This window comes from Myotis myotis, unplaced genomic scaffold, assembly GCF_014108235.1.
Source record: "Myotis myotis isolate mMyoMyo1 unplaced genomic scaffold, mMyoMyo1.p scaffold_m19_p_2, whole genome shotgun sequence".
Classification (NCBI taxonomy): Eukaryota; Metazoa; Chordata; class Mammalia; order Chiroptera; family Vespertilionidae; genus Myotis; species Myotis myotis.
The window spans coordinates 26,240,412-26,253,474 of record NW_023416324.1 but is presented as its reverse complement, the minus strand read 5'-3'; the positions used below and the strand labels follow the sequence as shown (position 1 = coordinate 26,253,474).

Below are 13,063 nucleotides of genomic sequence, written 5' to 3'. Positions count from 1 at the left end.
GATGGAATACTATGCTGCTCTAAAAAGGAAGGAACTCTTACCATTTGCAACGTCATGGATGGAACTGGAGAGCATTATGCTAAGTGAAATAAGCCAGTCAATGAAGGAAAAATACCACATGATCTCACTCATTCATGGATAATAGAGACCATTATAAACTTTTGAACAATAATAGATACAGAGGCAGAGCTGCCTCAAACAGATTGTCAAACTGCAGCGGGAAGGCCGGGGAGGGTTGCGGGGCAGGAGGTAGGGGGGTAAGAGATCAACTAAAGGACTTGTATGCATGCATATAAGCATAACCAGTGGACATAAGACATTGGGGGATAGGGGAGGCTAGGGGACTGTCTAGGGCGGGGGGATAAAATGGACACATATGTAATACCCTTTGTAATACTTTAAGCAATAAAAATTAAAAAAAAAAAAAAAAAAAAAAAAAAAAGTGTGGTTCTGAACTCTATATCTTCCATTGACAATTTTGTCCTGTTTCTTTGTCTCAGCATTTTGTTATGCTTCCTTGGTGCACCCCCTAGTGGTCTTTGTTCGCAGTCTTATAGTTAAACCTTGATTGTTGTAGCTAATACCAGGGAGGGTTTGACCTCCAGGCCAAGTGGCTATGAGAATCAGCTGTCAGCAGTGAGAGAACTTCTGTCCTCTAGGGAGGTGCTAATCTAGCCTTTGCCTGAGGCTATCCGGCAAATGCCTCCGTGCAGGGTTTGGGCAGGGCAGGTCACACAGGATCAACAGGGTGGGCCGGAGAGAGCAGTTATGGCGGCTCTCAGTCCTGTCCCCAGGGGCTCTGCCTCTCTGAGTCCCAGCACCCGCTGCAAAGCTCAGAGAGAAAGCTGCACTCGCTCTGACCGAAGCCAGACAGTCCCGCTTCTCCCGTTTGAGTCTGGGTCCCTAAAGACTAGCCCGGATCTGGAGCTCAGAGTCTGCGACTCCCTCCCGATTGAAAACGCCAACCGCGCCCTCCGCCGCCAGCCCGCTCCGCGCACTCCGCACCTCAGAATTTGACTTCAGCACTGTGCCTCCTCTGAGTGTCTGTATGCGTTTCTCTTTCCTCCTAGTTGTAGGACTTCCACTCAGCCAGCGTTCCTGTGGTTCTGGGTGATGTCCCTTCCGTTTTTTGGTTTCACTTTTGAAGTAGTTGTTCAAAGCAGCAAACTCCGGCGTTAACCTATGCCGCCATCTTGGTTCTCTCCCTTTGCCCATTTTTTGATTGGATTGTTTATCTTCCTTTTGTTAAGTTGTATGAGTTCCCTATAAATTTTGGAGATTAGGCCCTTATCAGATATGACATTAGCAAATATGTTTTCCCATGCAGTGGGTTTTCTTGTTGTTTTGTTGATGGTTTCTTTTGCTGTGCAGAAGCTTTTTATTTTGATGTAGTCCCATTTGTTTATTTTCTCTTTAGTTTCCAAAGCCCTAGGAGCTGTATCGGTGAAGAAATTGCTTCGGCATATGTCTGAGATTTTGTTGTCTTTGGATTCTTCTAGTATTTGTATGGTTTCCTGTCGTATATTTAAGTCCTTTATCCATTTTGAGTTTATTTTTGTGTATGGTGTAAGTTGGTGGTCTAGTTTCATTTTCTTGTATGTATCTGTCCAATTTTCCCAACACCATTTATTGAAGAGACGATCTTGACTCCATTGTATGTTCTTGCCTCCTTTGTCAAATATTAATTGAGCGTATTAGTTGGGGCTGATTTCTGGACTCTCTATTCTATTCCATTGATCTATATGTCTGTTCTTGTGCCAGTACCAGGCAGTTTTGAGAACAGTGGCTTTGTAATACAGCTTGATATCTGGTATTGAGATCCCACCTGCTTTGTTCTTTCTCAGGATCGCTGCAGCTATTTGGGGTCGTTTTTTATTCCAGATGAATTTTTGGAGAGTACGTTCTAGGTCTGTGAAATATGCCAATGGTATTTTAAAAAGAAGCTATCTTAATGTTAATGTCCAATCACAGTGGTGCTTAGCCCCCATTTGCCATGCAGGACCTCAGTGCCCCTCAAAAATCTCCCCAGACATGCTAAGGCAGCGGTTCTCAACCTGTGGGTTGCGACCCCTTTGGGGGTCGAACGACCCTTTCACAGGGGTCGCCTAAGACCATCAGAAAACACATATAGAATTACATATTGTTTTTGTGATTAATCACTATGCTTTAATTATTTTCAATTTGTAACAATGAAAATACATCCTGCATATCAGATATTTACATTACTATTCATAACAGTAGCAAAATTACAGTTACGAAATAGCAACGAAAATAATTTTATGGTTGGGGGGTCACCACAACATGAGGAACTGTATTAAAGGGTTGCGGCATTTGGAACGTTGAAAACCACTGTTCTAAGGAATACTCAGAGGCATCTCACAGGAATTGAGAGAAAATTGCTTATATTCTTACGCTCTACCCATCTCTTCAAAGAACCTTCCAATTGCTTGGCACTCTCCACCAGAATTCTCCAGTAGGCCTTGGCACAGTAATTTGTAGTAGAGAAGGGGAAAGAAGGGAATTTTAGCTCCCTAACTTTGTTACTTAGGGTCACAAAGCTTCTCCAAGTCTGCCCAAAGTCTCACAAAGATTTTTAAAAAAATATTTTTATTGATTTTTTTTTTACAGAGAGGAAGGGAGAGGGATAGAGAGCTAGACACATTGATGAGAGAGAAACATCCATCAGCTGCCTCCTGCACACCCCCCACCGGAGATGTGCCCGCAACCAAGGTACATGCCCTTAACCGGAATCGAACCTGGGACCCTTCAGTACGCAAACCGACGCTCTATCCACTGAGCCAAACCAGTCAGGGCTCACAAAGATTTGATGCACACCATGCTCCAGCCCTTTTGATGCTGCTACTCTGCCTTTACCCTTTGGGCCTTATCACTTAAGTACTGAGGAACAAATTTCCATCTGCTTGCATCTGCATCTCTTTGCTTGAAGGCCACTCGGTTCAGGTATGTGGCAGGCTGGGTGTGCAGTGACAGAGATGGTGATGGAGGGAATTAGTATCCCTTGGAGTAGTTCTCAACCAATGACAGACAGGATCTATTCCTCACCCTTGACACGGAATAACTCTGAGACCTGTATTCTACATAATTTCCTACAGTTTCTCTATGGGATTAAGTTCCAGTCACCTATAGTAATAGCTGATTTGATAACTTGTTCTTTATTGACTTCTTTCCCTTCTCTTTCTCACTCCTCACTTCCCTGCTGGTGTTTCCTGTACTGCTTAATAAACTACTTGCTCTTGAATCCTTGCTTCAGGGTCTGTTTCCAGGGGAATTCAAATTAAGGCACCCACTCTCCCAAGAATACATCAGTCCCTCTGGGGTAATCTGTCTCCTCCTGGCCTGCCCAAGGCTGGCTTGTCTGCAGAGTTTCCATCTTCTGCATATTGGAGAGATTGATTATGACTTTCCAAACTTGCTGCCTCTATCTATTTAATTAATACAGCATATCATTCCAGTTTATCTATAAACAATAGAAACTAACACAAGATGAGATCTCAATCAGGCGTCTGTGTTTTTTTCTTTAAATTTATTTTTATTTATTTCAGAGAGGAAGGGAGAGGGAGAGAGAGATAGAAACATCAATGATGAGAGAGAATTATTGATCGGCTGCCTCTTGCATGCCCCACACTGGGGATTGAGCCCACAACCCGGGCATGTGCTCTGACCGGGAATTGAACTGTGGCCTCCTGGGTCATAGGTCAATGCTCAACCAACTGAACCACCAGGGGAGAGATGTCTGCTTTTTCTTTCTTGGTCCAGCCTCTTTGCCAGCTCTGCATACAATGGACACTGAGTATGCAAGAGACTACTTTGGCTACTTCCTTTGTCTTGCCTGCAGGTTTATATCAGTTTCCTCTCACTATCACTGATGAAATGCCTGGATTTTCTAAGCAAATAGCATTTCTGCCTATTTTTGCCTCACTTTCATCCTAAGGCTTTTGGGAAGATTTCTGTCTTGTAGCACATGACAAAATAAGGTTTTGACAGTTTGAAGGTTTCACCCTAGAAGACATGGCTGGTCAACTAGTGCTGTTTGTACTCCTGTCACACACACAGCAAGGTCATGCTTAAGAGTTCACACTGAGTTCTGGAAAGATACTAGATAGTACTATATGCTCCATTTAAAAGCACCTGAGATCAATGTATGGTGGCTGAAGTGTGGTTTACTATATAGCCTAGGGAAATTGAGTGTATCACTTTCCCTGACAACAGAACAGAGTAGAGATGAAGAAGCCAGGGGGACTATTTTTTTTTTGGTTTTACTAAGAAACCATAGTTCTCAGAAATACCCTTGAGCAGTTGACCTTGCTATTAGAACTACCCAGCTATTGCTGCTGTTACTAAATTTTAAAGAAAATCACCAACTGTGGGGATAGCTGGTGAGGTGAGACCATCAGCTTTGGGCCAAGGTACAAGTTGAGCACATATGTGTGAAGTCAATTATACTCTACTTCCAGAAAAAAAACAGTCTTATCTTTTTCAAGTCCCCAATTGTTTAGATAGATGTATTTATTAATTTGATTGAAAAAAGTGTCCTGTATTTTTTGGTAACTTTATCATAAAGAGGACAGTTGGAAACCACACCTGGTAGTCACATCTGTTAACATAAAAACATTCAAATCTGTAAAGAATTTTTGTGAGTTTATTTAAGCCAAACTGTCAACATATGCCGGAAGCAGAACCTCAACGAATTGAGATAATGCTCTGGAGAATGGCAGGTTACATCTATGTTTATACATTGCAATCAAAGGAAGGGACTAGGTGGGTTACATGAAATCCATTGGTGATAGACTAGAGAGGCGGGAGAAAGCAAAGAGAGCGGGGAACCCCTGTGATTGGATATAAAGTAAAATGATAGACACCTACGTAGGTGGGTGCAGGAACAATTAACATGATAATAATGAAGAAATTTGTGGTATCTGTCCTGGTGTCTGGCTCATTAGGTTGTGCCACAAGGGGTCCAGAAAAAGGGGAGTTACAAGTTACCTAGACATTTCAAGGGTATGTTAATTTAGATGCAAAAAGACAGATAGGCTCAGTTAAGGTAAAGGTTGACCTTGTCAGTGAAGATACCAGCCTAGGATGTAACTACCCACCAAACTGCTTTTAGTTAAAGTTTAATTTCAGACCATCCCTTGTGGTTACTTTAGGTCTCTGAGTTTGTAAGACCGCCATGCAGGCCTTCCCTGAGCTTATCAGGTTAGCACGAGGTCCCTTTCGTCCACACACCTGTTTTGTTTAGTGCTCTGCAGACCTGGGATTCAGGAAGAGTCTGAAAGGACTCAGTGGAAAGATTCATCTGGTCAGGCTGACATCTGTTGATTTAACCCCCTGTAGGTCTTCTATTTTTTTTTTTTTATAATATGTATTTTCATTGATTTCAGAAAGGAAAGGAGAGGGAGAGAGAGACAGAAACATCAGTGACGAGAGAGAATCATGGATCGGCTGCCTCCTGCATGCCTCACACTGGGGATCAAGCCGGCAACCCGGGCATGTGCCCTGACCGGGAATCGAACCATGACCTCCTGGTTCACAGGTTGGCACTCAACCACTGAGCCATGCTGGCCGGGCAGGTTTTCTATTTTTAAGTTTTTTCTTTTTAATCCTCATCTGAGGATATTTTTCTATTGATTTTTAGAGAGAGTGGAAGAGAGGGAAAAACAGAAAGAAACATCGATGTGAGAGAAACATTGATTGGTTGCCTCCTGCACACGCCTGACCAGAGCCCAGTCCAGGAAGGAGCCTGCAACCAAAGTACATGCCCTTGACCGGAATTGAACCTGGGACTCTTCAGTCCACAGATAAGTGCTCTATCCACTGAGCAAAACCGGCTAGGGCTATTTTTAAGTTTTTTAAGATGCCCAACATAGTCCTGGTACATAGCAGGTGTTTAATAAGTTATTTTGGGAGGGATGGATGAATAAATTTCCATAGCAAGTCTCTTAAAAAGTGAGTGAAGAAAATGGCTAGAGGAAGAGTGAGTTTGAGAGTCAATCATCATTTAGTGAAGGAGACTGGAAATTAAGTAGGATTTAAAAAAATGGGGCATGACTGTGTTTGGTCTCAAAACAACCCCAGTTGCTTGGGGACTGATATGGATTCTGCCTGGACCTGAAATTTCTTATCTGAAGACCTAGTAGTGGGAGAAGTTTCACCCAGATGTGCTGACTGTTCAGTTCTCCATATTATTTCAGACCAGGCCCAGTATTCAACGCTTTGCTAAAAAGGCATTCCCTCAAGGCACAAGAAGACAGTCCTTATAGTGTTAGAGGAAAGGATACCAAAGCAGACAGTTACTCCAATACTTTTTTAGCCCTGGTAACTAAGGCTCTTGGCTGTCCAGCAAGCTTTTCCATTTCTGTTGTTTGGGTTAACAAAACTTGTTCCTCTCCTGGCTCAGTGATTGTCCCACAGGGGACATGTGACCAAAGTAGACCTAATCAGAATAATTTTTTGGCTTAATCTATAGACTGTGGGAGAGAATCCCTCTCTTTTTTGGTTGCAGATTCTTATCTATGATAATGTAAGCCTGGAGATGCTGACTACTGTTTTTCTTATAGTACAGGGAGCCTGACAGCTATAAGCAAGAAACCAAGTGAATGAGAGGACTGAATAGTACAAATGCCTGGCACTTAGTAGTTACTTAGAAAATGCTAGTTTCCCTTTACCATAAGTCTTATACATTCAGTCCTCAGTAAAAAATATGTTTGTTCTTTAGCTTTTCGGATAACAAATGGTCCTTCTTGGGCCTCTACTGTACTTATAGTCTCTAGTTTTTATCTTTCCCAACCAGGGAGCTCTGATGAAATACTGGCAGAGCAAGTCTAGTAAAGGAATTTCACAGAACTGAGGACACAGAGATGAACAAGACAGACCTCAACTCCTGTCCTGAAGGAGTTGATACTTTATGGAGGAAAAAGACACTAGCACAGATATTGATAACACAGTATGCCAAATGCAATAACAGAAATGTGCACTGGAGGCTGTGGGTGGGATGGGTGAAACATGGCAGAGAGATGAAGGGCAGGAGAATGAAACTTCAGTCTTCATAGTTGTATGCTCCAACCACAAGATAATACAGCTAAATTCTCCAGATAGCTGGATCTGGTACCACACATATCCAGCTTCTGTGCTGTAGTACAGGTTGCTACAGTGTTGACTCTGCTAATAGGGGCTTCTGAGCTTGCTTTGCAAATAATTACTTTCCAACAGAGCTGGGAGACCTCACATCTAGAGTTTTTGCTGGTGGGAGGGAGGGGATCCAGGCAGGGGATGGTAGTGGCTGGCCAGCAGGCATAGGCAGCCTGGAAGAAATGCAGACATTTGTATAACAGCTTCAGAGATCCTATCCATTCATCTGTCCCATCAGAAAGCCTCACTCCTCAGCCCTGTGGGGGAGAATCTTCACAATCTTACCATGGAGAGGCTCACAAAGCAGCTCTGCTGTGTCCATCAATACCTAAGAAAATGCTCAGCCCACTAGTGATTAAAAAAAAAAATTAAAACAACATTGAGATACCACTTTTTCCCTTTCAAAATAAGAAAATGTCAGAGCCTCCAGTTTTTTTGAGTTAGCAGGGTGTAGGCAAACAGGAACTCCCAGACACTGCAGGTGGAAGTGTAGGCTGATGCTTTTTTTCTTTTTTCTTTTTGGGTTTTAAACTGTATTTTATTTGTTATTATAACATTGTCTTTTTTTTTAACTGATCAACCTTAAAGCATGCAAAAGTTCTCTTCCAACGGAACTGCTTCCACAGCCCCTTACATATCAATAGGTAAATTATAAAGGTCATTCAATTTGTAGTTCTCTCCTCCTTTATAGCACTTCTAAGCAGTGTGACACATACCACAGAGATAGGAAAGACCATCTTTAATAAATTATCTTCTTAATTGTAGAGAATTTCTGAAAATGAAACTGACAAAATGCTAACCCAATGCCTTGGATGAGTCCTCAAGGACCAAAGATCCATCTCCTCCTATTGGAAGACTTAGTCCTCCGGAGTATCCTGGTCGTTGTAGGGCACTTGATAAGGCGATCCACCGGGGCTCTGGACAAATGCACTAAGAAGCCCTTTCACCACTCTCATTTGCCGATTCTTTGGACCACCCAGTCTTGCTGGCAGAGAGGGCAGCGATTGTTCTGTTTCACCCACAGGGACATGCAACAGTTATGGAAGGAATGATTACATTCTCCCCAGACCACAACACAATCCTCTTGTTTGTTTTCAGCTTGACATCTAAGACAGGCATCCATCACCTGGACCCTGCAGATGGCGCACGTATCGCGCTCCACGTCCCAGCTCCACATGGCCACTGTGTTCCACTTCTTGAGAGAGAACATCTTGTCGCCTCCCGACTTGGAGCCCGCGCCCCCGGAGTGAGAGGACAGGGCGCAGGGCTCCTCGGCGTCTTCCACATCGGCCATGGCGGCGGCGCGGAGACCTGATGCTTTCTTTGGAAAGCAAATTGGCCTTACAATGCCCATATCATTTGATGTGATGATTTAACTTATCTGTCCATTCTAAGAAGGTAAATTGACACATGAAGGCATTAGTAGACATCTTTGGGGGTATCTTCTTAGCTTACAGTGATTCACCCTTCTCTGAGAACCGAAGGACCTATTCATATCATCACCTTCCTGACTCTAGCCTCAAGTGGGACCTTCATCCATTGGCCACTGTTGATTGGACCAGAGTAGATCAACCTGTCCTAACTAGGTGAATTATATGTCTTTCTTACTTTGGAATTCCAGTTTAGTTCAAGCTATCTTGAATGGAAGGAGTGTAAAAATTCAGGAACTGTGTCAGACTGTTATCCTCCAGGTGGACTGAAGGGCAAATAATTCCAGTTGGCAGAAAGAGGAGAATGAGGCAGAGATGTGGGGAGAAGCAGAGGCAAAAGAGAGAGAGAAAAGTATTAGCAGAGCATTCCATTATACATTCTAGTCACTTTTGGCATTCCTTTATCTTCATTTTGTGGAACAGTCCAGTATCCTTATAACAGCTCATCTTTTCACCTTTAGCTTATTTGAGTGGGTTTCAATTACTTGCATCCAAAAGCTACCATAGCTTTACAGACAAGGAGATGGTTGAATAAATAATTGTATATTTTTTGAAAGTCGATTATTAAACTGCCATTAAATATGTCTTAGAGGACTATTTAATGATATGTAAAATGATCAACATACACTGATAAGTAAAATTAGAATATACAATTTTCTGTGCATAGAAAAATGTTTGTAAACATACAAAACTTTTTTTTTTTTTAAATATATTTTATTGATTTTTTACAGAGAGGAAGAGAGAGAGATAGAGAGTTAGAAACATCGATGAGAGAGAAACATCGATCAGCTGCCTCCTGCACATCCCCCACTGGGGAAGTGCCCACAACCCAGGTACATGCCCTTGACCGGAATCGAACCCGGGACCTTTCAGTCCGCAGGCCAACGCTCTATCCACTGAGCCAAACCGGTTTCGGCAACATACAAAACTTTTAACAATAGTTACCCTGGGGTAATCTTTAATTTTCTACTTCGTACACTTTTGTTGATTTGAATTTATACATGGAGCATTGCTAATATAACTAAGGTTATGTTAGAAGCATTTTTCATGCTGCTATATACTTTTTTAAAAAATACATTTTTATTGACTTTAGAGAGGAAGGGAGAGGGAGAGAGAGAGATAGAAACATCAATGATGAGAGAGAATCATTGATCGGCTGCCTTCTGCATCCCCCTACTGGGGATCGAGCCCGCAACCTAGGCATGTGCCCCTGACCAGAATCGAACCCAGGACAATACTCTATCCACTAAGCCAAACCGGCTAGTATATACTTTTTAATTTATATCATTATATCATTATAGTGGTTATATAATATTGCATTGTAAGAGGATATCATGATATAGTAAATCAGTCCTTCCTATTTATTAAGCAATGAAATAAAGAGGTAAGCTCTACAGTACTCGGCATCTTTCAAGAACAGTTTGTTGAGCTCCAGTTCAGTTTGTATAATCTGTGAGTTCTTAGGATCCTTCTAATACATTCTCTTTATCAGCTAGGGATGTGTTCATTTGCAACTAATTATTAACATGGCTTAACCATATAGAAATTTATTTTCCTACCATAAAAAGATACCTGGAGATAGGCATTCCAGGGTAAGAGAAACTGTTTCAGGTTACAGAATGTCATAAAAGACCAGGCTCCTCTGTCTTCCTGTTCCACCATCCTTAATATGAGGCAGGATAGTGGCTGTACCTCCCAAGCAAAGTCTGCTTTCTTATCAAGAAGAGAAGGAAAGGACAAAGGACAAAGAAGGAAAGGACAAAGGACTGAAGGAGTAAGCACACCAACCACATACCTCTGGAAGCCTAACTCTGAAACTTCCTTTAATTTTCTCATTTGCCAGAACTGAGCCATATGACCACCCCTAAGTACAGATGACCCCCATTTGCACTCTGGAAAGGTTAGAATTTTTAGCTACTACATACGTTGGTGCTCCATAGCAAATTGGAAGTCTGTTAGAATAGAAGTTAGAGAAATGGATATTGGATAGGCAACTAACAGTGTGTCCTATGTTCACTTTTGCTTATGTGTTTACATTAGATTTGGATCACTTGCAGCCAGATAAGTTTTGACTAATACAGTCCTCATTGTCTCTCTTCTGGATTACTGTATTGGGGTCCATTTTCCTTGGAATGATTATCCAAATGCAACCAGATGTCCCAAAGCACATCGCTGAACGTGGCTACTTTACTGCCTAATGCAGACCAGAGGCCAGCGAACTTTTTCTTTAAAGGATCAGGTAGTAGATATTTTAGGCTTTGTGGGCCAAGAGGGAAAACTAAGGATATTATCTAGGTGTTTTTATAAGAACAGGAAAAACAAATTTCTACAAACTTATTATTGACAAAATTCAAAATATAATACTAACTGAATACTTAAAAAAACAAACTCATGAGTGGGGCAGTGATTCAATGATCCGGAGACACATTTGTTGCTGGGGCAGTGCATCAACCGCAAGCAAGGAACGATTTTCCACGGAAAAGCTAAAATGGCATTTCAAGAGCAAGGCTTCTGGCTTCATGCTCAAGGTGGTAGAGTAGGAAGGTCCTGGGCTCACTTGCTCTCATTGACACCAAAACTACAATTATATATAGAGCAACTGTCTCTGAGAATGACCTGAAGACTAGCAGAACAAATTTTTTACAAGTATGGATATAAAGAAAAAGCCACATTATGGCGTTTCCTCAAAAAATTAAATATGGAACTGCCATTTGACCCAGTGAACCCACTTCAAGGAATATATCCTAGGGAACCCAATACACAAATCAGAAAAAATGTATGCACTCCTGTGTTCATAGCAGCACAATTTACAATAGCTAAGATCTGGAAACAGCCCAAGTGCCCATCAGGAAATGAGTGAATAAAAGATCTGTGGTACATTTATACCGTGGAATACTATGCAGCTGTAAAAAAAGAAGAATCTCTTACCTTTGAGACAGCCTGGAGGGATCTGGAGAGTATCATGCTAAGTGAAATAAGTCAGTTAGAAAAAGACAAGTATCACATGACCTCACTCATATGTGGAATCTAAGTAACAAACTGATGAACGGAGTGGATCCAGAGAAATGGAAGAGTGTGGAATCTCGGTGGGAGGTGGGGGAGGTTGGGTAGGTGGGAGGTAATCAACCAAAGACCTTGTATGCATATATGCATAACCTGTGGACACATAAAATAGGGTGGTAAAGGCCTGGGGCGGGGAGCAGGGGGAGGCTGAAGAGGGTCAATGGGGGAAAAAGTATATGTAATACTTTCAACAATAAAGATTTATAAAAAAAAAAGAAAAGAAAAAGCCACATTGAGACAGGTAGGAGGGGCAAAGATAAGTCTAGCCAGGACCTACCCTACCTGCCACTTCTCCTGTGGTGACCCACAGGTGGGAATGTTATAAACTGAGGTTCCCCACTCCCAAAAGTGAGGGATTCTGAGCCCCAGACTGGGTGACCTGTACCAGAAAATGAGCCCCATAACATCTTGTTTTGAAAATCAGCAGGGCTTACATCTGGGAGAGCCAAAGGGCTATAGAAAACCAAGTTTGAGCTCTTTGTGAGTCCGAGCACAGAGGCTGCAGTTTGAAAAGCACCTGGGTCATACATCAAAGTAATACATTGACTAATTTTAGGGTGTGTGCTGGAGGGACAGGGTTCTGTTAGAACTTTCTTCTGAGTCAGAGTGTTGGTGGGTGTCATTCTCTCTCTCACTTTTCTTCCCTCTCCTTCCTCCTTGCTGGTCTGATGCTGGCAAGGGCCATTTCTGACATTCTCCATTAACCTTGCTAGCACTGTTCACCCGCCCTGGCATTTCCCTGAGGACCCACCCAGCTGGCACCCCTCCAAAGTGGCTCCTGCCCTGTCACACCCGGTGGGTAGCCTTAGTCAGCACCAGCATGCAGCAGTGTGTCTACAACAGTTGCAGCCAGGCCTCACAGCCAGCCCAGAAAGGGACTAGCCTCTCCTGCCAGTGTGTCCATAGCAGTCCTGGCCCAACCACAACAAGAGGCCACACTAGTCCATCCCGAGAACACCTGTGTAGCATGTGTCTTTCTGACAAGACAGGATTCCACCACTGAGCCCCACAGGACACCTTCTAAATAGGCCATTTTTTTAAAGACCAGGAGACATAGCTGACCTACCTAATACAGAGAAACAAACAGGCAAAAGGAGTAGATAAAAGAATACATTCCAAACAAAAACACAAGACAAAACCCCAGAAAAAGAACTAAGTGAAACAAAGGTAAGCTGTCTATTAGATAAAGAGTTCAAAGTAATAGTCATAATGATGCTCATTAAACTCTGCATAAAAAATAAAAACTCATGGAAAGAATAGAATTCTTTTTGGATGGGAGATAACATTTTACTTAAAAAAATTAGTGTTTAAAAAAATTAGTGTTTTCTATCGTCACAAATTGTACTTTAAAGGATCAAGTAGTAGGAATTTTATTGCAAATGTTGATCTGTGACCCGGGCCTAACAAAAATAGATAGCAAG

General features: G+C 42.3%; 1 protein-coding gene across 1 annotated transcript; it reads right to left on the bottom strand.

Annotated features, from left to right (window-relative positions):
* Positions 1–7,700: 7,700 nt before the first annotated feature.
* Positions 7,701–8,460, bottom strand: LOC118676345 (RING-box protein 2-like). The gene has a single exon (XM_036350115.1). The coding sequence runs from the start codon at positions 8,441–8,443 to the stop codon at positions 8,102–8,104; it is 342 nt and encodes a 113-aa protein (XP_036206008.1). The 5' UTR covers positions 8,444–8,460; the 3' UTR covers positions 7,701–8,101.
* Positions 8,461–13,063: the final 4,603 nt, after the last annotated feature.

Excerpts from the sequence above, each read along its gene's own strand:
- LOC118676345 (XM_036350115.1), bottom strand. The coding sequence starts at position 8,443 with ATGGCCGATGTGGAAGACGCCGAGGAGCCCTGCGCCCTGTCCTCTCAC.